This window comes from Phalaenopsis equestris, unplaced genomic scaffold, assembly GCF_001263595.1.
Source record: "Phalaenopsis equestris unplaced genomic scaffold, ASM126359v1 Scaffold000878, whole genome shotgun sequence".
Classification (NCBI taxonomy): domain Eukaryota; kingdom Viridiplantae; phylum Streptophyta; class Magnoliopsida; order Asparagales; family Orchidaceae; genus Phalaenopsis; species Phalaenopsis equestris.
The window spans coordinates 177,547-203,763 of NW_018165318.1; the positions used below are offsets into that span (position 1 = coordinate 177,547).

Consider the following 26,217-nt stretch of genomic DNA (forward strand, 5'->3'; position numbering starts at 1 on the left):
CATTCAAGTCATAAGGGTAGATGACAAATTGTCATATCTCAAATGGGCAACAACTCATCAGTAATCAGTCGAGATGATACCAAAGATGGTAAGAGAAGAGACATGGCTTAACATGGGTAGTTAAGGATGAGAGGAGTAATCTCTTGAAGGTAGAGATAATTGGGTTGGGATATCACTGATCTGTCATCTCAAGCCACAAGAGAAAGAGAAAGAGAAAGAGAGAAAGAGAGAAAGAGATATGTAGTGCACACAGTAATTTTCTCAAGAGGAAGTCAGAGAGGGCCCCTTTATTCCTCTTGAGACTGCCTATTTAAAGGGGTCTAATCAGTACAACTAATGAAGGTGGGACCATTATGGTAACTGTCCTTAAAAAATTTAATGCTTATAATTTGAATTAATGACTGTCATTGACGAAGAATAATGATTTACAATGACTTATGAGTTTAAATGAGTGTTGTTGGCCGACGAATGATCATATCAGTTGGTTATCTAAATTCTGCCTATGCCGAGAGGGTGTAATCAGTTGTTTTGAATACGGTCGTCCGTTTTGTCGAGAAGTTTGGTCGATAGGCTCTACCAGACCTGTTGCCTCGGTCGGTTGGTCGACCGATGGGTCGATTTATTTCGTCGGGTGAGCCATGACCCACTTACTATTTAACACAAATCTCACAAGACCTGTGTCTCGTCAGTCAGGTTAGTTCGTCGCTTTGGATGAATCTCCTCACTCACAAGGTTTAAGGCAGAACTTGTTACAAATGCGAGGTATCTGACGAGACTCGCTGTCAGGATGATTTGTGACACACCTTTGGTGAATCTTGTCGTCATCGAGTGTGAAACTATCTTCTATGCTTTGATCTATCCCGAGTTTAGAGACAACTTCTCATGCTTGAAGCTGAATTGTTGGTCGATCGGTTACCTCGTAGGGAAGCTTTGTATTCTCGACTATTCGTTCTCTTTGAGGTTTGTGCGGGTAGTTGACCAAATGAAAATATGTTGAGATTTTCATATCTATTTTATATTATTTTTGATGTTATTGCACTATAAAGAATTGTATTTTTGATGTTTTGTTGCATGAATGATGAATTAGGGTCATTAGAGCAAAAAGATGCAAAAAAGAGCGAATTTGGAGCGATGAAAGAAACAAAAAGGAGCAATTTTGGAGCGAAAAAAACCAAAATGTGAAGATTTGAACTAGGCCACCGACGATGCCCTCGACCCCGTCGACGACGAGTTTTTCCCGAGACTACAAGACCCGAGACTACAAGACAAAATTCTTCAGAACCCCGCAACGGCGCCCTTGAGGCCGCCGACGATGAGATCGACTGTTATGCCTACTCAAGCTTTGGATAAGACCAAATTTTGAAGGGATGCTTAGGCAACTCTTGGGAAAGCTCATCCACAACTTTAAAAGAACATTTTGGCCGAAGGTAGAGAACGCTAGAGAACGCTGGAGAAAGCTGGAGAGAGCGCTAGAGAATGCTAGAGGGGGCCTGGAGGTTAGAAATGTTCCATTAGAGTGAAGAGATTGTGAGGAATTCTTCGAGAGAATGTAAGAGTCAAGGGAAAGTGAGAGATTTCTTCTTCCTTGCTATTTCGAAGAGGAGTTCTGTGTGCTGTAAAGAAAGGAAGAGATTCATAGGGACTTTGAGGAGTACTTGGGGAGAAATTAGAGATAAGTTTATTTATTTGTTATAGCTTGTATGACTTTGAATTTATATATGAATTCCGAGTTTTGTTGCACTTTCCCCATGAGATTCGAGTAATTTTATCTGTCTTTGTCCTTGTCTCGAGATTTGTGAAATAATGATTTGAATTGGTGAAGCCATGAAAATGTTTAAGAAATTGTGATGATCTTTTCACTTCGATCTTAATTTAATTTCAATCTGACCAATTAATTTGTTAAAATATGTTAAGTTTTACAACTAAAGTGAAGATTACATCCAAGATTCAAGGGGGAAATAATATTATCGGGCATAGAATTGAAGATTTTAGAGTGACAGACTAAAATCCCCAATTCGGTCCTATCGTTTGGGTGCTGATGTGTAGATGTTAGCCCTCAGGTGAGGGGAACGTGGGAGCTCCGAAGTGAGAGCCGGTATCCTCCCTGTCTAGCTGCAGAATCAGTAACCAAGCATAGAATTAGTCAATATTCTTTATGCCTGGACCAAAGGGTAAAGAATACGTATGCTCCTATTTGGTACAATATAAATTAAACTATTTCATTTTGTCTATTTCACTATAATTTCTTGACAAAGAGAAAAATGCTTTCTTATATATCACAATCGTACCTTCATTAGCATATTTAGTTATTTTATAGATACAATTACATAATAATTTCAATTGTCTATTAGTGACAGATAAGCAAATTGAACTTCGTTGTTGTAATTGAAGTATTACTTTTTATAAAATCTTAGTTTGTAGATTTAACTACTCCCTGTGAGATCGATATCTAGGACTCCATTAGAGCCCTATATTACTTGAGCGATACGTATACTTGTGTTGACAAATTCGACTATAACATTATTGAATATTATATTTATATATCTTAATCAAATTAGACACATCTATAAAGTCACGATCAAGTCTTTGGACGCCGTTGCTGGAAATTAAATCTTCTAGTAGCGTCATCAAATTCTTGTATTTGTCGATTTACAAAAAGTTGGTCAGTAGTTCTGATGTATACAAATATTTTAGGTGGTTTAAATGTAAACATATAAATTTAAATGTGAAATTTTTATTATACAATGTTTTGGATGCCATGTATTCAAATCCTTTGTTTTTCATTATTTATCATAATAAATTTTTAATAAATTTTGGTATTATAATTATTTTTTCTGTTTATTGTTAAATGATTCTGGCTCTTAAATTAAGGGTCTGTTTGGGGGCAGCTGTAGCTTATCCAGCTTATGCTGATAAACAGTTTATCCTGATAATTTGCTGAGGAGCTGCTGATCCAGATAAGCTGGCTGGCTGTTTGGTTTGTGCGTTTGAAAAACAACTGGTTTGCAGTTGTTTGTGGATAAATGACTAGTTTGTCCCTGAACTGAATAAGTTGTTTAACTGTTTGGTTACTACGGTTTGAGAACAGTTATTTGCAACTTTATGTGAAAAAAAAAACATTTCAGCCACACACAGTGGAGATGTTTGCAACGGTAGTATGATGGGGACTAATTGAATTAAAATTGAATTAAAATTTTCAGATTCTTTGTAGAACAATGCTAATGGTCTTTCTTTCTCAAGGGCGATAAATTGAAGCTGACAAATAACAACTCTAGAATGTCATTGGAAGTACTTCCGCGATATGTTTAAAATAATATGATATCTAGTATAACATTTACATAAGTCCTTTACATTTTTCTTTGTAAAGGTACACTCCTAATCTTTATTACTATTGATATAGATATCACTGAAAAACTGATTCAGGTAAACCAATGCATTTTCCAAAATTAAAAAGCAAGCCCAACAATAATCAAGCAAATACACATCACTAAATCATCAATAATTACAATTCTAAAGATACATATTACTAACAACACACTCCATCCCTGATAATACCAAGAAAAATAAATGGTAAACTAGGGAGAGATCTACTTATTAAAACACCACCATCATACCTTTAATCCCCTGCAAATGTCAAAAATTCCAATTTACAGAGGTACAAATTCATAATTTCCCCACAAAAATAAATAATATTAATAATAAAAAAAACCGTTAAGACAATATAAACTCCCAATCAATCTCCCAAGAGGGGTATTTCCTCGGCACAAACTTCTCAGATTCATCTCAAGGTATTTCTGTAAAGTCGAAATTCTCCATTTCAGAAATAGGGGATGATCCCTCCGACGATATCTCCCCCTCTGAGGATGCCTCCGAGCCACTCTTCACTTCAACTGCGGCAAACGATGATGCACTCTGCTGGTTCTGTGTGCTCACGAGGCTCTCGCAAATGGCCTCCAGCTTTGCGTCGATGGAGGAGTGAAGCCCTGCGCCGGCGCCGATGTGATGGAGATGGGGGAAGTTTAGGCGAGCGAATTCACCGCGGAGGTGGAAGGCAGCTTTGTCGTAAGCCATGGCGGCTTCCTCGGCGGTGTTGAAGGTGCCAAGCCAGAGCCTGGTGCGGTTCTTAGGAGGCGGATCTCGGCGACCCACTTGCCTCAGCGGCGGCTTTCGACAGAGGAGAGAGGAGGGAAGGGATGATAGGAGAGAGGAGATGAGAGGGGTGGCTTTCGACTTCCGGCAGAGGAGAAAGGTAGGGCGAAGTATCGAGGGCAATGGAGTAAACAGGTAGAGGTCGAACGCGGATCGGGGGTATAACTGTGGTCTGCTTAGAAAACACAATTTGGAAAAACGCCCCTCAAACGTGCGAAACAAACACTAAGACAGTGCTTTCAAAACGACAGTGCTTTCAAAACGCCGCCGCACTTGTAAGCTGCCCAAACGGGCCCTAAATTGAACTAAATATGGTTTAGACTCGATTAGACTCGTATACACCCATTTTGTATCATAGAGTGCCACGTGTCATGCGAACACACTCCGGGAAAAAAAACATTTTGAAAGACCAGAAAACTTCAGGCGCTCTCGATTTCTACAGCTTTGGTTGATTTTCTCTTTCTCCACTTCAGTCATCCACTCTCCTCAGTCTCAGATCTCGCTCGTCGTCGCGCCGATGCGGTTCGCCTCCTTCTTCGATGTCGCCTTCCGGGCCTTCCGAGATCCATCTGCTCTCTCCAAGCTTGTCGTCATTATCGCAGGCGCCAGGTCTGCGATTCACTCTCTCTCTCGCTTCGCACTCCCCTTCTCCTTTTTCCAGCCGAAGGTGTTGATTTGAGCTTATTGGGCTTCTTATTTATGGTTGGAGTTACTTGATGGATTCTGGGGTTTTTTCTTATAACTTGCACCCGAGATCTCTGTTGATCACTGATATTGACTTTCTATCGTCTCATGGGTATGCGAATGGAGAAATTGTCACGTGCTTAATCTATATATATATAGACATTGATTCAGAAATTATGTGCCTACTGATTGACTGTCCGTATATCTCCCAATGTCTTTGTCACGCGATTGCATGCTCATATTGTTGTCGAAATACCTTTTGACTTGTAATTGAGTGAATCCTTCGGTCCGAACGCTATATTGAGGGGAAATGGTTTGATCAGTCAGTATTGGTTTCAATCCCCGAATACGTCGTCAGGTTCACTTATGAAAGTAACGGCTAAACCGAGATCCCATAGGATAAAATCGAAACAGTTTTGTTAAAGAAGGGTAATCATATTTGTTATAGATCAAAATTTGAAACAATGCTCTTTTATTCATAAAATAGGGCTAATTCATTGGCGAGTGTTGTTGAGTAAAACTAGATCGCTGGGGCATGATTTTAATCATTACAACAACAACAATAACAACGACAACAAGCTCTTATCCCCCTATGTGGGAATGTGGGATCGGCCATATGAATCCTTTTTCTTCATCGTGTCCTATTTAGTGTCATATTTTCATTTAATTCTAATAAATTAAGATCATTTTTTATACAACATGTCAAAGTCTTTTTAAGTCTTTTTAGGTCTCAAAGTCTTTTTAGGTCCACCTCCACCATTCTTAACACAAGTCAAATCTAAAATGTCTTCTCTCCTAACAGGGTCATCAAATGACTGATGTTTAATGTGACTAAATCATTTAAGGAAACTCTCTCAAATCATACTTGTCATTGGAGCTACTCCTACCCTTTCACAGATATTTTTTTTTTCACATTTTGTCTCTATGCCTAAAGCCACTCATCCACTTGAGCATTCTCATCTCAGCAACACCTAACTTAATTTTATGCCTCTCTTTTACTGGCCAACATTCTGCACCATAAATCATTGCAGGTTTCACCACCATTTTATAAAATTTTCGTTTAAGTCTACGCGATACTTCTCCGTCACCATCACTTTAAAAAATAGACTTGAGATATCTAAAACGTTCACTCTTTTTAATGACTTGATCACCAATTATTACAATTCTGCCACTAGATCTACAACTACTGCAATTATATTATGTATATTCAATTTTAAATTTACTTAAACGAAAGCTTTTAGACTCTAAAGTTGACCTTCATCAATTAAGTTTTTCGTGAACTCTCTCTAGTCTTATCCACAAGAAGGTTAGCATCGGCGAAAAGCGTATTTTAAGGTACATCTTTTTGCTCATGTCTTGTAAGAACATCCATAATAAGCAAAAAGATATGGGCTTAAAGCCTATCTTTGATGTAATCCAATTGAAATAGGAAAGTACTTTGTCAATCCTCACTATGCTCGAATGCAAGGGACAATTTTAGTATACAAATCTTTAATGATTTGAATATAAACAATATCAATACATTTCTTTTCTAGAATTCTCCAAATTTTTTTTCTTGGAACCTTTTCATAAGTTTTTTTTTTTTTTTTTAAATCAAGAAAAGATCATGTGTAGATCCTCTTTTATCTCTCTGCACTTCTCCGTCAAACATCTCAAATAGATGGATAACTTCCATAGACTTGCGTGACATGAATCCAAGCTAAATTAAAGAAATTTTTGTATCACATTGTAGCCTATGTTCAATTATGCTCTCCCATAATTTTATTATATGACATATTAACGTAATTCATCTACAATGTGAACACTCTTGTGCATCATCTTTATTCCTAAAAATAGAAACCCATAGATTCTTTCTTCACCCATGTGACATTTTTTTTAGTTTTTAAAATAATATTAAAGAGTTTAGTAAGCCAAAAACGTCTCAGACATCTAAATATTTTCACACTTCTTTGGACTTTAAACATTATTAAAAAAACATTTAGTTTCTCATTTTTAGCTGTGTTTTGATTATAATTCCTTCTTTACTGTTCTTAAGAGAATATGTTTTTATTTAATAATAATAATAATAATAATAATAATAGTAATAATATTATTATTATTATTATTATTATTGTTTTGCATTGCATTGACTGATAAATTGTATTACTTGTGTTCATTGTTATGGTTTTGGAAAATCACAAAATTTGTCCTGCAGAATGACCTTGGTTTGCCTTCTCCAGCTCCTACACAACGAGAAATGGGCTATAACTTGATTCCAGTTGTTGTTTTGTTTTCCTGAGGTTTCCTTTTGATTGTATAGGATTACCAAAGCCAACTGAAATGTTTTGGCATGGTATGAAGTCTTGGAGATGAGCGCTATTATGAGTTTATTAAAACCAAAATTTATCATGTTTCCTGCATATACATTCAAATAAATTGTACCAGTTCGAAGACTTATCTCTTCTTGGAAGCAATAAACCAAAGTAAATGAAATCTGTTAAACAGAACTGAAAAGCATGTAAACATGTTGAGCTGTGTTTTTGGTGAACGGATTGTTATTGCTCGAGAAACGGTTCTTGAAAGCTACAGGGCCAAAGTGGCAAGTAAAATGCCATTTTCTTCTCACCACATAGATATGGCTGCAGTACTTATTTTACCAAGCTCTGCAGCAGCTTGATTGACTTCTGCTTGAACCAGGGATAGAATGACCTCATCAACCTTTAATCACCTGCAATATTAGTATGTAATTATACACAAAACATCAAAATTAATTTAAGTTGTAGTAGAAGTTATTTCCAGAAAAGTGTTTTATTTTTGCTTGTTGGAATGTAAAACTGTTGAACATACATCTTGTTTTGCTGAAAACATTTTCATTAAACTACACTTCAATTTGTTTAGGAGCACTCTCACTTTAAATTATGGATTAATCTCTCTTCATGTTATGTATCACTAGGCATAATTTGATGCATCAGAAGATTTTCAAGTAATTGAAAATTACATGGATTTGTTTTGCACTAATTTTCCTTGCACAAATTCTAATGATTGGTTGTGATCTTTTATTATTATTCTTATCGCTCAATCATAGGGCGGGTGGTACTGTCGCTCCTGTGGGACTGTTTGTCTCTTTAAATGAAGAGACTAGAATCTCAAATCTCACAAAAAATTATTTATTTAAGGCTTCAGCCTTGAGTAATAGTTGGCAACATCCTATTAAGGTTTATTTTTAGGTTTCAACTGATTTATTTTTCTCTTAGTCAGTAAGTTCAATATCTTAGCTAAACCCTAAACCCTAGAACCTAAACCCTAAACCTTGACCTTAAATTGACCGAATTGGCTTGTATCATTTTTTACTATTTCTTGCAAGCAATAGGGGATTGGGCATAATTTTTGAGGACCATTAGATCAATCATGCGATTGCTTCTCATTATTGTCGGAGCTTGCTTGCTATTGTGCACATTATTTAGAGAGTTTTTAAATATCAGAAATCATTATGAACTTTATAGAATTTTCTCCACCTAGAGTTGTTAGATCAGCCACAGATGGTGCTAGAGATGTTGTCAGATCATCCACCTAGAGTTTGCTTTGTTGTGAGCAATGTGCTGAGAATGTTTGATTGATCTGGGACATGCTAGTTTCATGTAAATTGTGTAGAGAGTTTTAATTTTCTGGAGTTGCCGCACCCTCTAAAGAAATTAATTTTGTGAGCTATTTACTATAGATTATTTACCTCATAAGGGTTCATTTTCATGTAAAAGTATCATGACGTTCGTTTGTTCCATCAACTCCAATTGTAAGATGTTAAATTTTCTTAAAATTATCCTAGTTGACCGTATTGTTTGAAATTTGATTTGACAGTAGCAATGCAATGATAGTTTTATGATGCATAGCTTTATTTCTTTAGTGTTGTTAGGAGACATTGCTGACGGAGTTTGTCATCAGAGCATTGCTTGCTTCTAGGGTTACTCTGGTCTGGATGGGTTGATTGGGTCATCTTAAGTGTCAATTCACTTGATCATATTGTGAGCATGGGATTGTGTAATTTATGTTGTTCATGGTTGGTAATTAATTTTTATGCATTGTTCAATATTGATAAGTGCATGGATTATGTTCGAGATAAGTCAAATAGATGATCATAGTACCTTTCTTAAATTTTTTATAAATAGGGCATTGTTCAATATTGATAAGTGCATGGATTATGTTTGAGATAAGTCAAATAGATGATCATAGTATCTTTCTTAAATTTTTTATAAATAGGCCTTCATTTAGTTCATTTGGGGTATTTTAGAGTTGAATTGCTGCCTAATTCTGCAATTAACTATCATTCATGACAAGCCTCATTTTTTGGTTGCGGTATAAGTCATTGGATCAAAGCTTGCGCTGCAGCCATTGTTGCGTCAAGATTTTCATTGCATTTGCTTCCCCATATGAAGTGCATTATTACTATTTTCAGAAGCGTCTTACATCTCCCCACATTGAAATTGTTAAAGATACTAAGAATTGCTATTTTCTTGAAGTTTGTTTGATATTTTCTTTGATTATAGGAAAGTAATGTATCTCTATTTTTCTATTAGATGTTGTTTCAATTGGTCAAGGCTTTCCAATTATTTAATTTTTCATTTTCTTCATGCCTGCTTGTTATTTTGCTTGATTGCTTGTTTATTTGTGTGAATTATGGAGGTCTACATTGGAGTCTAAAGGCCTTCATTTGAGTATGACTAAAACTAAATACATGGAATGTAATTTTAGTTCTAGTAGCTCTAGTGACAGAGTTGTAACTATGGGTGATCAAATTATTAAAAGGTGTGAATGCTTTGGACATCTCAGGTCTATTGTTGAAATTGATGGTGATATAGATGGGGTGTTATTAGTAGAATTCAAGTTGGTTGGTTGAAGTGGAGGAGTGCTTTGGGCCTATTGTGTGATAAAAAGTACCGCGTAGACTGAAAAGAAAATTTATAAGATGGTGGTGAGTCCTGCAATGCTCTAGGCGCTGAATGTTGACCTTTAAAAGAGCAGCATAAAACTAAGTTAAGTGTTGCCGATATGAGAATGCTTAGGTGGATGAGTGGCTATACAATGAGTGGCTTTAGGTGGATGAGTGGCTATACACTTAGAGACAAATTGCGAAATGAATATATCGGTAATAGGGTTGGTGCTGCTCCATTGGCGGACAAAATTAGAGAGAGTCGTCTTAAATGGTTTGCTCATTAAACGTCTGATGATCCGATTATGAGAGTAGATGTTTTAGATTCGACTTATATTAAGAAAGGCAGAGGTAGACCTAGAAATAATATAACATATTGTATAAAAATGATCTTATTAGAATTAAATGAAAATATGACATTCAACAGAACAATGGAGAAAAATGATTCATTTAGCCCACCTTACTTAGTGAGTTAAACGTTTGTTGTTGTTGTTGTTTGTTTATTTGTGTGATTGCTTATCATTTTGATAGCAAAGGGCAATTCTCACTTTGTCAGTTTGATCTTTTGCACACCATGATTTTTATGACAAGGGCACGTAGCCAAAAAAATAATAGAAAGCATATGTTAATTTGAATTGAACTTGTGGCAAAACAATTATGGACGAAAATTTCCAGCTCCCTAGATTATTTATGAGTCCTAATGGTATTCAATTATATCAAAATGATTATAATGGTGTAACAATGGCAAGAAAAATAGATATTATTTGGTCCTACAAATAAATCAGTTATTGCTCTCACTCCGCATAAGCTGTATTTATGTTGCACCACGTCCTTCACCTTTGAAGGCCTTTTTGTTCTTATTGGGATGATCATGTTTTGGCATTGCAATTGGGGGTACTACGATATTACTTTTTATTTAGCTTGGAGCTTTTTAAGGATTTTTATTTTCAATCGGATAAGATTTCCAATATATCCACCCAACCATACTTTTTGTGTATAAAACTTTTAATAATTGACACCTTGGCCTTGAGCTATAGCTAATGCATGTTCGAACATGGATCCATCACATCAAATATCTACATGTATATATCCACACACAAATCACTATCACTATTAAGGTTACCATTAAAGATATATAGTTCAAATTGACAATTGCGATGAATAATCAAACTTAGAGCATTCTTCAAGTGCTTCTCTAATAATTCTATAATTTTTTTTGCCAAAATAATTTATGTATTCATTGCATTGTTGCGTCCATTGGAGTACATATTTTTAGTGTGCTTTGAAACTCCAACAAAGTTATCAATGGATAGGATTGTGTACTCTTTATAATTTTGTTTAAACTATATGAAATACTGATTGTTATTAAGTTGAATTGGTTTTTCAGCGAACAATGCTAGAGCTTAAAGACAACTCATTATCTGTATAGACAACTTTGTAAGTAAGAACTATAAGATCTTTAAAAAGAATACTTTTTTCTACCATCATTTATTCCATTTCTCATTAAATATTCAATTAAGTTGCTTCTTCTTACCATTCTTTTAATGTAGTACATGAATGTTGATGCTTGATTTTTCTTTAAAAAACAATGATTAGGATATAACTTTACTATTGAAGGGTCATATATTAGAACTAGGTTCAGATCATATTCGAGTTATGATCATGGTTCGGACATATTTTGAACATACTTTGATCAATTGCTAGAATTGGCTTCAATAAGGTTTGAAGACATGTTTGAACCATATTGGAATCATGTTCAAACATATGTTAGAACAAGTTTGGCCACATGTTCGATTAAGGTTTCTCATCGATTCTCCATCTCGCTCTATGTTAAAGCACCATCAAAATGATTCAGCTCATTTCAGTTATATGATACATGATATAAATAAAAAAAACCTTGCCCATGTTTGCTAAAGTCACTTGTTATCCTGATTTTTTTTATCTGGGCTGTCTTAATTTGCTGATTGAAGAAATCTTAAACAAACGGACAATGAAATTGGTGAAAGCTAAAGTGTTGAAGGGCATAATGTCTTACTTAACAGAAGATGGGGATATAGGGTCTGTTTGGGACAGCTTTCTGGTTACTTTTCTTTTCAGGCCGCCATTGCAGTTCTGTTTGGATAACTCTTTTCTTGCTGTTTTCTAGAAATTTTTGTGGTAAAAAGTTGCCTTTTTCAACTTAATCTTTTAAAGTGTGGTGGCTGCCAAAAAGTTATGGTTTAATTTTTTGAAAGTAAAATAAATTTGTATTAGTCACGACAGCTTTTTTAACTTCTTCTGTAGTAGCTTCACAGCTGCTTCTTTGAACCGCTACTATTGCGCCCCATAGACATAGGAAAGGCATTTTGGTTTGATTCAAATTTTTGCATTTATTTCTTAAAGAAAATAAACAGAAGACATATTTGGTCAATTACGGCTAATATGAGGCATATAAAGCCCACATATCCATTATTAAGGATAAAAACTTTATTGATAATGTGCTCTTTGCTATGAGTTGTTTCATGACATAAATAGAAAAACTAATGGTCATAATATAATTTTTAAGATGGATTCATTTAAAACTTTAGACAACCTTAGTTGGGATTTTCCTTTTCAGGTTTTATCTTTATTCAGAATGAATGGTAGGAGCTTGAATATAATTAAGAGCTGCATTGAAAATGTTTGGTTTTCCATTCCTATTTGTATGCATCGTACTTAAAAGAATTGCACTAGGCCCTTTGAACTACGAACTTGTATTATCTGAACGATCAAGGTAAATTAGTATCCACATAACTTGCTTTGTTAATATGAATTTTATTGCTGCTTTATTTATTTGCTTTTCTTTTAGCTTCACCTTTATATCACATACGCTTTTATATTTAGGCTATTATAAATTATTTTTCCTCCTGACTAGGTTAATGGAGTGATGTTAAGGACCTGACATCATTTTTCAATTTGCTAATAATTTATTTATGCCTAAAAACTTTATTTTCTTAAAGAAAATCTAAAAGAGATCTTGCATTCGAAACTTCAGACTAGAGAAATGCTTTTCCTTTTGTGTTATTTCAACTGTTTTTATATACTAATTTGGAGAGCGTATGGCTTACAGCAGTGGAGGTCTTGTTGCTTATGCCGATGCAAAATTAGATCGGGATTTGGCTTCATCTCAGGAATCTACAAAGAAGAAGGTGTTAATACTTGGCACTGGTTGGGCTGGCACTAGCTTCATAAGAAACCTGGACAGCTCCCTTTATGATGTACAGGTTATATCACCTCGAAACTATTTTGCATTTACCCCTTTACTCCCAAGTGTTACTTGTGGAACTGTGGAAGCACGAAGCATTGTTGAGCCGATCCGCAACATCACGAGAAAGGTTTTTTTTTTTTCTTTGGCTTTTGATTATGCAGCTTATACTCGTTCTGTTTAATTTAACTTGTGGAGACCTTTAGCATTATTAGGCTGAATGCTACCTAAGTGCTTTTGCTATGAGCGTTAACTGTCAAGTACACATTACTTACACCCAACACCGCCCAAATCTGTGTCAATATTTTCTTGTCTATGCTGTATTGTAATAAAAAATGAAAGTAATGCATCTTTTTGTCATGGGGTTGTTGGTTGTTACTAAAGTGGGCTTGACACGTGAGCTGTAGCAATTCTTGAGGACCGGAACTACGGTACCCATGATTGTGGGATTCCACATTATCATGGTATCATAAAATCTCGCAATCGCGGGATGTGATTCTTCAGCCTGGTTTTCAAATTGAGCCATACTTTTTTTGCTTTTTTATTTTTTTCTTTATTCATTTTTTAATAAGGATATTTTCTATTAGGAACTTTCATGTGTTGTTTTTTTCTGTTGGAGAAACTTATGTTTGATTTTGAATATTTTGGAGATTGTAATATCTGGTTTGTACCTAAAGAAGTGTTGTATCATTTTTCTTTTGCAAATGGCGTGTTTGTAGCTTGTGCAGGAACATGTGGTGACTCCTCATTGTTCATACATCGTCGTTTCGCGGTTTTTCTTGTTGTTTTTAGCTGGGATGGGCGCCGAACGATACCAATCTTTATCCAAAATCCGTCAAACTCCTCATTCTATTGCCATGTCACAACTTCCTCCCCGCTAAATCCCTTTTTTCTAAACACCTTATAGGAGTCTTAGAATGATATCATCTGGTATTAAAACCTAATAAATCTTAAATTTTTATAGATTTGTCATTCCTACACTTAAACGAAGAATCCATATAGCCTAACTAACACTCCTGCAAAAAAATTCTCTGTGCATTATCGACATAGCCATAGCACTAGCCCTAAATCATATATTTTTTTCTCGTCAAAATTTTTATTGAAAGAATAAGACATCATTCTGCCAAGAAGAAATCGACAATGAGGTGATGAGGAGCTCACCATGGAGGATATGTAACAGGAAATCCTTCAACTGCAATGATGATTTGCTGCCTTTGAGAGGAGATGGTACGGTGAGGCACCCATGGCCATAACAATGACTAGCTAAATTGAGAGAAAGAAGTAAATCCCTCTAATTGGAATTTTTTTAGTTATAATGAACCAATCCCCCAACAATTTGGCATGGAATAGAGGAGAATCCAGGACCTTTGGTGTAAATGTGAATTTATTGGATTTTGACGGTCACATGGATCCAGACGAGTTTATCGAGTGAACTCAAACAGTAAATTAAATTTTTTGAGTACAAAGAAGTTCCCTAGTAAAGAAGAGTTAAATTGGCAGCCATCAAGCTTAGGAATGATGCTTCTTTGTGGTGGAAGAACTTGAAACATATTTGATAGTGGGAAGGGAAGAGCAAGATCGCCACCTGGTCCATGATGGAAAGGGAGATGCAACACTAATATTTTCCCCCACATCATTGATAGGATATATTTATAAAACTCCATCACTTGTGACAGAGTGATTCTTCTGAAGAGGGGTAAACATCTAAATTTGATCAACTCATGCTGAAATGCAAATTGGTGGAACCAAAGGAGCATATAGTTGCAATATATCTTGGAGGATTGATGTCATCTATTAGTAATGTAGTACAAATGCAGTTGTATTAGTCTCTATTTGGTGTACATAATCTAATTTTGAAGGTGAAAAACAACATCACCAAGTGACCGCCACACATTACAAATAAAGTTTTACTCTGGGATTACATAATAAGAGTACACTTAGTGGAACATCCAAGCCGATCCCACTTGAAGCAAATCTAGTTCAAAGTAGAGAAAATGTAGAGACAACTAGCCTTCCAAATACCAAGCAAGGAAGTGCCTTAAGTGTCAGAACTTTGGACACATTGTATCTGATTGTCCAAATAAAAGGGTGATCTTTTTCATCGAACAAGTAATAGTTGAGAAAAATAAGCTGTTACATAGGAGAAAATGAAGGCTTCAAAGAAGAGGATCAACTTGCAGTCGGCGAGGGAGAAATGCTAATGTTGCAAGTTGAGCCCATGAGAGAGATTCTAGTAGGATTAACTTTTGTTGTCCTAAAAGATAGTGATTTTAAGGATTCGATACCAAAAGGGGATAAACCCAGTTGAGGAAGTTACTAAATGTCCTGATTGATAGTTTACTTTTTGCTAGCTACCACCAAGAGAGATTCAACATATCATAGATTTCATTCCAGAGTGTTTTATGCTCAATCAACTTTTCTATGGGATGCGACTATCTGAGTATGAGAAATTGCAAAATTATTTTGCCCCCTTGATGGTTAGATGCTTGGTTCGTGAGAGTGTTACCAGAGCTTCAGTTTTGATTGTGCCAAAGAAGGATGATTATTTATTCTATCATGCCAGGTTATGGAAGGCTGAATGTGTTTTAGAGTTGCATGAAATGAATGATAATATAGATTTTCTTGTGGAACTATCTCAAACACAACAAGATAATGACTTTGTTATGGCGGTGCTTCATGATGCTTTTAGTGAAGAAGGTGAAGATTCTCCTAGTAGAAGAGAATGATGCGGGAGCTGTAGCAATTCGACAGGATTGGAACTGTGGTATCCGTATTTGCTGGATTTTGCAATATTGAGGAATCAGAAAATCCCACGATCGCAGGATGTGATTCTTTCGCATGGTTATTGAATTTTGCCATAATTATATTTCCTTTTCCATTTTGTTTCCTATTTCGTTATTTCTAGTTTGGGTATTTTCTATTAGGAAACCATCTATTTGTTGTTATTTTTCATTGGAGGGACTTTTGTTATGTTTTGAGTATTTTGGAGATTGTAATATCTTGTTTCTACTTAAAGGAGTGTTGCAACCTTTTCCTTTTGCAAGTGGTATATTTGTAGCTTGTGCAGAAATAAGTGGTGATCCTCCTCATCCATACATCTTTGTTTCATGGTTCTTCTTGCTGTTTACAGCTGGTACAACAACCGAAAGATGTGTATCCCCATCCAAACACTGCCAAACTCGCATATTCTTATTCCCTTGCCATTCTACAACCATCTCTCCGCTACACCTTCCTAAACACCTTCTAGGAGCCCTAAAACAGTATTAGGGCTTAAGAGGATTTTTTGATATAATTAATGTTTTAGAATTAATAAGGAGTGAATTTTGTATTATGCATTTTTGAGAATCCATATTGTTTTCCAGCAAGTAAAAATTCAAGTCGAATTATTAAACTTATATAATATATAAAAAAATAATAAAAAAATAATAATTTACAACTTATTATTTTTTAATCTATTTAAAACTTTAAAAAAGGGGAGCAAGAATCATTAAAGATTTTAAAAACTCTTAGAAATAGTCTGATTGAAAAAAATATTGACATCATATTTTATCACAGACCATTTTATTTAAAAAGATAATAGGCAACTATTAAAGGTGAAGCTCGGGTTAGGTGTAAAAACTTGATCATTTTAATCAAAATTATAGAAATAAGATTTAAATAAATTATTAACTAGATATTAGATGTTTAAGAAATTTTTTTTGACATAGGCAAACATACAAAACAATAGATTACAAACATAAATAATTATAATTTTTTGTGATTAATTAATTATACATATGAAAAAGTAATGGAAAGTAGAATTGAAATGCACGCTATCACGAAATGTTTAACTTTTGTATACTTTTTATCTTATAGAATAAAAATTGCTTATCTTTAAGAAAATTTGTAGATAAAAAATAGTTAATATTTATAATTAATCTAGTTTCTTATAAGATATTTGCATAGTCTGGTTCTTTATGCCAATATTGTTTTTTTTATCCTCTTTTTCTTTGTCTATCTATACATGATAGATTTAATTAAATATTTGTGTTTATAATTACAAGTTTTCTTGCAACTTCATAAAATTAGATTGAATATTTAGTAAATTTTAGTTGATAGTATTTTTTATCATGTCCTATATATCAAAATTTATTACTGTCAATAGTATGAAATATTAAAGAAAAATCTATATCAACTTCTTGATAAGATATATTTAAAATTTTTACATGCATCGTCTTATATTAAAATTATAAATAGATTTGGCAAAATAATAACATTATTAAGTCAATCCCTATGTATGATTTTTTTATTTATTTAATAGTGAATAAAAAATATGAATTAAAATAAAATATATTTAGGTTATGTATAAAAGAACATCAATTGTCACATGATTAAAAAAAGATATAATTAAGAAATAAAAATGTGGAACATATAATAAAATACTTATCAAGTAACAAAATTGTGCAGTAATTGAATTTGTATGCATTAGAAATACTGTAACATGCAATCAAATATTTTACTAAAGCGAAACAAAATAGTGAAATTACCATAGTAAAAAATTATAAATTTTACTAATGTATGATGCCATTGATGATTAAAAAAATAAAAAACTATTAAAAATAACCCTTCCAAATTACATGATTAAATATTTGCAAAATTTAATACAAATGAATGTAAAGTAACTATCCCATTTAGGCCGCAGGCATCTTTTTAGTTGCGGTGCGGTGGTAATAAATAAAGGCTGTCATTTGGAAAGAAAGTTGCGGTGGCTTTTCGACTTATTTGATTATACAACAGGCCGCAGGTTTAACCACCACAACTTACGTTTCGTTCGCGTGATAATACCTCAGTTGACCTTAACTTTGCATCGTCTGATTTGTTATTTGTGGCTTGCTCATTGCGATTCATGGTTTGTTTTTTTGTGGTTTCTGATTTTTCCGTTGTAGCCCGAGCGACCTTGCGATTTCTTGGCCTCTGCCCTGAAAAGTTTTATTTATTTATTTATTTTTGGATAATTACATATAGTTGTGTGTTATTTACAAATCAATTCCATACATCGATTTCATTTCTTTTGTTGGATAATTAGGGTGGCTTTCCTCAGTTGAGCTCCCCCCTCTATTTCATTTTTGGGATAATTGCATACAGAGCACAAGAAACATTGTTATTTACAAATCAATTCTCATGGGTGATTTTTTGAACTATGAATTCGATGCATTTACACATGTAACGATCATCAGTCGTGAATTTGATAAAAATGAAAAACATGGGTCGCGGTTTCTTCTTGGCCTTTGATATTTGACTGAGAATTTAAAAGATGGATGAAAGGGGTGCTTGATTTGTAATAACAATGTTTTGGGTGCCCTGTATATAATCATCCCTTCATTTTGTTGGTTCAATTGGAAGAACCTTGCTGCTCTACTCGTTGTTTGGTTTTGTTAGTGGTTTGCCCTCTTTATTGGAGAATTGATATGCTATGTTGGTGGTGATATTTGTAGTGGTTGTGTGGTGGTGCTGTAGTTGTTTCAGAATTGTAAAAAACAAACTGACAACTAGCTTATCCGCAAGGGCTCCTGTGCAGCAGTTCCCTACCACAGTTATTGCACAACAGCTTTTTAATAACCTGCAACTGCCCGAAATAGGCTCTTAGTGGGATAAATGCATTTTGTTGTTGCTGTTGTTGAATTTAAAGTAACTCTGATTAAGAATATTGAATGGGTATATCTTAGGACAATTATCACTTTAAAATCACAAGAAATATTAACAAAATTTAAGATATATGATTATAGATAACTATAATTAAGAATATCAAAATATAGCAAATGATAGTATTTAATATTTTATGTCAAACAAATTGATATTAAAATTGGCATTTAATTTGATAAATAAAAAATATTATAATAATAAATAAAATTCAACATATATAAATAATTAGGAGTAGCTTATGATTTCATACAGAGATTAAAATAATGTTAATGTTATTTTAGGAGTAGCTTTTGATTTCTCATATTTAATCATAACTTTTTATTTTAATATCAATCTCCGACATGGGGATTTTTTGTTAAAATAATTTTTATAAATACAATAATAATAATAATATATAATTATTCCCAGCAATTTTTTTTTACAAAATTACCACCCGTGTAGATGATTTTACCTGATGACATGTCAAAGACGATTTTATGCTAATGTGGCAAAATCGCCTGCTGACATAACTATTTTATCTATTTTGAATATTTAATTTTTTAAGTTTTTATTAATTTATTTTTCCAATACCGAGTAAGAAATATGAATTGAGATCCAACCGTATTTATAATTTGGGATAGTCACGTACATAGCACCATAAACAGTGTTATTTACAAAATCTAGTAGCCATGAGACATTTTTGAACTACTAAATCAATGTATTTATACGTGCCACAATCAAACTATTGAGAATTTGATAAAAATAAAAAATAAGGATCGGAGTTTTATCTTGAATTTTGTTATTTGAGTGAGAATTTGAAAAATGGATGAATGAGAGTGCTAGGTTTATAAATGGCAATGTTTCGGGTGCAATGTATGTAAACAACCCTTATAAGTTTTTTAAATGAAGAACATATATTGTGTCACTTGCTTAAAAGAAAATAATCATTAGAATGAAATTAAAGTTATTATTGAAGATTCTGAGAGTCAATTTGTAATAGAAAAAATGATTTGTTGCTTCCATTTTTCATGATAAAGAAGGTATTTTATTTGAAAATTTGAGCATTGGGATAGCTCGTGGGTTGACTTTCAAGCCATTCTTTCCATCAAGTAGTTTTTCAACAGTGGATGTATGAATGCAAGGGTGTCATCATTGAAGGGGACAATAACAACGTCATTGGCCTCCAATCCTCCATGAAGAGGAAATTTTGGGTCGCCTAACCTCAGATTGGTCATAAATTAGCTTTTTTGACAGAATTCAGACAATTTATTTTCTCTCATGTACGCCTGGGCGACACACTTTTTTGTGGCAAGCTAACCTTGGGAGATAGCTATTTTTTTTTGGAAAATATAAATGAGCATAGTGTTTTTTCTTCTATTCTTCTAGATAGCACGTCCCATTTTATATCTGCATATTTGTGTAACTTTTTCTTTTATTAATGTAAAATGCAATATTTCAAGCAAGAGCAGTTTGACTTGTGAAATTTATGGGTTACAATGATTTTTTAGAATTTGTTTAAAATCCCCTACTGAATTGAAATCCTTTGAGTAATTGGAAGTTGAAGCAATTGACTCGTTCTCATACACTTCGACATTAATATGACTATCGACAGTTCAAGTAGCTTGGCTGGTCTTAAGCTGTTGTAATCTGAGCGCATATTTGAAATTTCTCTTTTTTGGTCTCGGAGTAAGTGTGGCTTGAGATTTAGTTGCCTCCAAAGTTTTTCTTTCTTATATATCTCGTTGAAATATCACAATGAAATTTCTTAGAGAGGCTTTCCTTGTTTCTATCTCATTACAAAGCTTGAGATATTTTTTGGTCTTTATGGGAACTGGCAAATTTAGTGACTCATTGCCACATGAACGCGACGAAAAAAAGTAATAATTCTTTGCTAGAAGGTGAGGGAGCCTCTTGTCTTTCAGTTGGATTTGCTTTTCCTTGATAATAGTAATGAATAATTTGTACTTCAGTGCATCATTGTCATTCAACAAAGGTATGGTAGAATTTAAATGAGCAACATGATCGATTGGATCTGCTTTTTCTTTGTAAAGGTTTAGATGAAAATTTAAATAGAAGAGTTCATCTTTGAGCTTTCTCGTGGAAATGTACTCATTAGTTGAGGCTTTTGCGTCAATGTTCTGCCTATCTGGAAGTTAATTCTCTCAAACTTGGAGCTTGCATGTGAATTTTGTATTCTGACGATGATTTTAGTATTTCAACACTTAGAATCTTTAAATATGGGCATAGTGTTGCCATTTGAAGATTGTTTTTTTTCTATCATCCTCTACCTCTATCTTACTCCACAACTCAGCTTTTATCTTCCATTAGGATGGCCCATATTCTTGAAATGAAGATTTGTGATTACTCTAATAGAGTCTTTATTTGAATTATATTTGAGGGATGCTGAAAAGAGAAATTCAAGTGGCAAGTGGAGGAAGATTGGAATTTTCTCTTTGAGAAGCCATTATGTAAGAGAATGAAAATAGACCTGGTAAAATGAGTAAGATGGTAAATAATCATGTCATTCTTACTAAAGAAGTAGCTCCTCATGTTGATCTTGTGAATTTGTCAACAAATGCATCGATTGATTGTGGGCTCCGAAAATTTGAATGCCCCGACCTCCCTCAAAAAGAACAATAACAAGGATGAGAGTTTACCGTGAGGTTCCAAATCAAATTTTCATTAGGCAGATGAAACAATAGGTAAGACACTATTCAGAGATTTCACCACATTTTGCGAGAGCTTTAAAGATCTAGGGTTTCAGATTTACCATACGCGCAATCCCTTATGGTTAATTACCCTCATTGAAAACGATAGACCACTTTCAATTAAGAATGGTTATTAAGCACTAATTATTCAAACTTAACATATAATAGTAGCATATTCAATTTTTGAAATTATGGAATTATCATTGTTAGTTTAAGCAAATGATGGGGGAAATAGTGACGAACCCGATTAACTTCCCATCATTTTGTCATTTTGAGTTGTCGTGATTCTTGGTTTACTTAATCAAAGGAGGTAGTCGACCCAACCTAACAAAAGGATCATTGTCAGCGACCATGATTTGATTTAACCAAGTGAATCTTGTAAACCTAGGGCGGATGTTTATCTAAGGTGATGAATCTAAGTCGACCATAACTAACTTAGGGCTTTTTGCCCTATCAAGTATAATACATTGTTCGCACCTCAAATAAACAAAGCCATTCGGAAACATAGATGCTATAGTCGTGATCGTAATATAATGGAGCCGGATCGGCCAAACCTGATGGAGCCAACTGACCAAACCGCCTGATAGAGTCTACTGGCCAAACCACTTGATCAAGCCTACCGACGAACTCACTTAATCGAGCCTACCGGTGAAATCACTTAATCGAGCGTACTCGCGAAATCACCTGATCGATCCTACTAGACAAATCACCTGATGGAGCCTATTTGCCAAACCAACCTGTCGTATTTGGTCGTAACCACTTCTATATGTGGTTGTTGGACGAGACCACACAGAAAAATGACTCTGGCCACATCCTTACTGGAATGAGATAGTTTTGAGTATAAATTTAGTAGTACATGTGATATGACATTTGATCTGCGCTTATGTTAATATTAGATTTTTCACCTTCGATAAATAAATGCGAAGGGCTAATAATTTTTTGGATCTTAACTTCATTTTATAAATAAACTCCTATAAGATGTGTGATGAATATGCCCACCATTCTATTTAGAAGTATTTATAATTTTAATTTTAGTTGAACATTATCATTTGACTTGTAGGAGCATTATTTTTTCAACTTCAATTCTTGTAAGGAGGATCAAACTAGCTTAAGGATCGTTTGATTGAGTGAATTAGTGGTGTACTGTAAATCTTGTACAGGGATTTGAGAAAATTTTTTGTTTGGTATGAAAATTTCTAAAAACAATCTAAAGTTTTAATGAATTTAAAGTTTACATCGTAGTTTATTTTTACTGAATTTAGAATTCTACAGGATTTGAATTACATCATTCATGTAAAATTTTATAGACAAGTCGCCGCCTGCCCCCGCCTGCCCGTCGTCGGCAGTTGCCTGACAACCAGCTGGCCACTGCATGTCAGCTGCCGCTCGCAGGTTGCCGACATCCTCCAACCGGCAACTGTCCCCTGTTCGCCGACCACCATTGCCGGCCGCCGCTTGCCGTCTACTCATATTGTCTGCCGCCCGCCGTCTCCTCTTATCGCACGTCGCCCACCGGCTATGCCCGCCACCAGCTGCCCTCGCCGGCGCCTCCATCTCCCCCTACTCATATTGTCTGCCGCCCGCCGTCTCCTCTTATCGCACGTCGCCCACCGGCTATGCCCGCCACCAGCTGCCCTCGCTGTCGCCGCCCTCTCCCATTTGCCTGAGTAAATACATTGTTTTCAATTCACTTCAAACCGAACAAAAAAAAAATAAAATCTTGAGTTTATTTTATAGTAAACCAAATAACTTGAAAGTATTTCATATACATTCTAATCATAGTACTCTGTAAATTTTTTACATTGCATTTCTTTTTTAGCAAACCAAACGGCCCCTAAGTGGGGCTCACTTAGTCTTGTCAACTCTGATATTGGAGGAGGATCACACTAGCCAAATGTGGGGTTTACAACTCTACCTTATATAAATAGACGCCCGTTTGAGCGCGTGAATAGCTTAATGATATTGAATTAAATTTTGAAAATAAAGAAAATAAAGATTTTTACAAAAAAAATTATCTCAAAGTAACACACATTTTAGTATAAATTTATATGTAGCCCATGCAAAATTGTTGAACCAAATTTTTTAGCATTATATACATTTGTCGAAGTACATATGGGCCAATTTGTTAATGCGCATAGTTTTTATGGTGCTTGCATGGATTTTGAGTAAGTGCATGAGTTTGGGCTTGGGAGCATCGTAATCGTATACTTCTTATTTTTTTAATTTTAGAAAATTCCATAATTTTTTTTTTCATGTTAAGTCCCCTAAATAATGCAAATTTGGTGGCGATTTAGGCAAACATGAGTCTTTCAAGTACACAAATTTTTTTTTTCTTGTCTTTTAGTGGTTCGAGTATAGCATCGTGGGACCTGCAAAGATTCCTGTGTGTGTGATCAAAGCAAAAAAAATTTACTTGCTTCCCAAACTTGTCTTCAAGGCTTATTTTGATGTTTCATTTCATTCTTAAATTGTTCATCTTACTTTTTAACTTAATTATTTTTTGGTTCGTTGAAGTTCAGTTCGATTTGACTTATATTCAAGTCATTAAAGATATGTATACTAGAGCTGTTACTTGTGTTCGAATTAAAGGAGGATTGACCAAATAAAGGAGGATTTGTGTTCGAATTAAAGGAGGATTGACCAAATATTTTCCTATTTCGATTGGATTACATCAGGGATCAACTTTAAGCCTATATCTTTTTGCTTTAGTTATGGATGGTCTTACTAGACATTTACAGGAGGATGTACATTGGTTTATGCTTTTTGCTGATGATATCCTTCTCGTGGATAAGACGAGAGAAAAAGCCTAGGAAAAACTTGAATTATGGAGGTCTACATTGGAGTCTAAAGGCCTTCATTTGAGTAGAACTAAAACTGAATAAATGGAATGTAATTTTAGTAGTAGTTGTAGCTCTAGTGACAGAAGTGTAACTTTGGGTGATCAAGTTATTAAAAGGTGTGAACGATTTAGATATTTCGGGTCTGTTGTTCAAAATAATGGTGATATAGATGGAGATGTTAATAGTAGAATTCAAGTTGGTTGGTTGAAGTGGAGGAATGCTTTGGGCCTTTTGTGTGATAGAAAAGTACCACGTAGATTGAAAGGAAAATTTTATAAGAGGGTGGTGAGACCTGCAATGCTCTATGACGCTGAATGTTGGCCTTTAAAAGAGAAGCATAATACTAAGTTAAGTGTTGCCGAGATGAGAATGATTAGGTGGATGAGTGTTTTTACACTCAGAGAAAATGCGAAATGATTATATCCGTGATAGGGTTGGTGTAGCTCCAGTGACAGACAAAATTAGATAGAGTCGTCTTAGATGGTTTGTTCATATTAAACGTTATTAAACGTCGGATCCAATTAGGAGAGTTGATGTTTTAGATTCAACTTATGTTAAGAAAGACAGAGAACTTATGTTTCAACTTATGTTAAGAAAGACAGAGGTAGACCTAAGAAAACTTGGGTGTATTAAAAATTGATCTTAATTCATTAGAACTAAATGAAAATGTGACACTAAATAGGATACAATGGAGAAAAAAGATTCATGTAGCCAACCCCACGTGGTGGGATTAAGGCTTTGTTGTTGTTGTTGAAGTTTACCTTGGCTTCTTTTATGTTTTGTTTGTCATTTTTACGTTCTTTTTAGGTCATCTATCAGACGAAAATTTGACGGCATTTTGGCAGCCTTATGGCGTCATCCCTGTTTGGGGGTCGCATCAGAAAACTTAGGTTCCTACCAAGCTTAAAAATGTGCACAGCCAGCGTCTCTCTACACTGCGGCCAGAGGATCTTCAAAATCCACCCCACTTAAAGAAGAATGCATGAGGCTTTATGTACTTGCGTGAGAAAATAACACACGCACATGATTATTCCTGTGGAGTCAACATGACCCGAGGAGTCTCTAACCTACCACGTTTCAGAAACGGTGCATGGACCTTCAATACACACATAAGAAATTCATAGCACAAATTTTTCTCGTCATGCTGAGATGACACAAACGAGTACTTTTGTTTTCACAGCTGATGAAATTATCTTTTTGCATAGTATCATATGCACGAGATTGTTTTTCAGGTAATATGCAGTCCCTGCCATCACTGTTCGGGCATAAGAGCCATTGCCCGGGAACTTCTTCATCTTAATATTCACAGGAGAGACCAACTGATCGTGCATCAAATTTCTTAGCTCAGAATTGTAATTATGAAGCTATTTATTATCAAACCAACTGCATTCTCTAGCCATTCTGTACAAAACCCATGCTAAGTGCAACCCCACCCAAGCATTCGTTGGCAAAATCAACGTCAAGAGCCTCAGAAATAAATGCTTCAAATAAACACAAAAATAAATTGAGGTTTTCTTTTCAAAATGCTCTCTAGATGTGAAAAAACATTTAAGACATTTAATTTTGTGTTGTGGAAAGAAAAACAACTACTAAATCTTGACTAAAGAAAAGCATCTTGCATTCGGCTAATTCATTAAAGGAAAAGCATCTTGCATCTCGGCATGACCCCACTGAACCAAAAGCTCAAGTCTGTTCATCAAAGAAGGGTGAATAGCCATCAAAAGCGTTGGAGTGCAGCTGAGGTTTACATTAGAGGATCAGCTGAAAGGGTGGTGCGAGTAGAGCCGCTTTATCTTGGCCTTTGCCTTGTTGTGTTCACGCATGAAGAGGAGCAGAGAAGATTTGAGAGGGGAGAGCTGCTGGGGTTTATCTTGACTCTTGTCCTGTTGTGTTCGCGCACGAAAGAGGAGTGGAGAAGATTTGAGAAAGGAGCTGCTGGATTTGCCTGAAGCTTATGAGATGGAGCAGCAAGCAGGATGGCTGATGCCTTTTAAGTTTGGTTCAGCCAACAGGAAGAACTGCTGTAGCCTTCAGGCAATGGGGTGGCAG

At 34.8% G+C, this 26,217-nt stretch overlaps 1 protein-coding gene and 1 pseudogene across 2 annotated transcripts in view; one reads left to right on the forward strand and one right to left on the reverse strand.

The window, feature by feature from the left end:
• Nucleotides 1–3,711: 3,711 nt before the first annotated feature.
• LOC110032077 lies at nt 3,712–4,495 on the reverse strand (annotated as a pseudogene).
• Nucleotides 4,496–4,570: 75 nt separating this feature from the next.
• LOC110032074 (external alternative NAD(P)H-ubiquinone oxidoreductase B3, mitochondrial-like) overlaps nt 4,571–26,217 on the forward strand; it is a 65,499-nt gene continuing 43,852 nt past the window's right edge. Inside the window, exons 1-2 of one of the 2 annotated variants that reach the window (XM_020735586.1) lie at nt 4,571–4,758; nt 12,825–13,089. In XM_020735586.1, coding sequence (XP_020591245.1) covers nt 4,667–4,758; nt 12,825–13,089 — 357 coding nt within the window. In that variant the 5' untranslated portion in view covers nt 4,571–4,666. The remainder of the gene's footprint in view (nt 4,759–12,824; nt 13,090–26,217) is intronic. The other variant, XM_020735588.1, reaches the window with a different exon arrangement.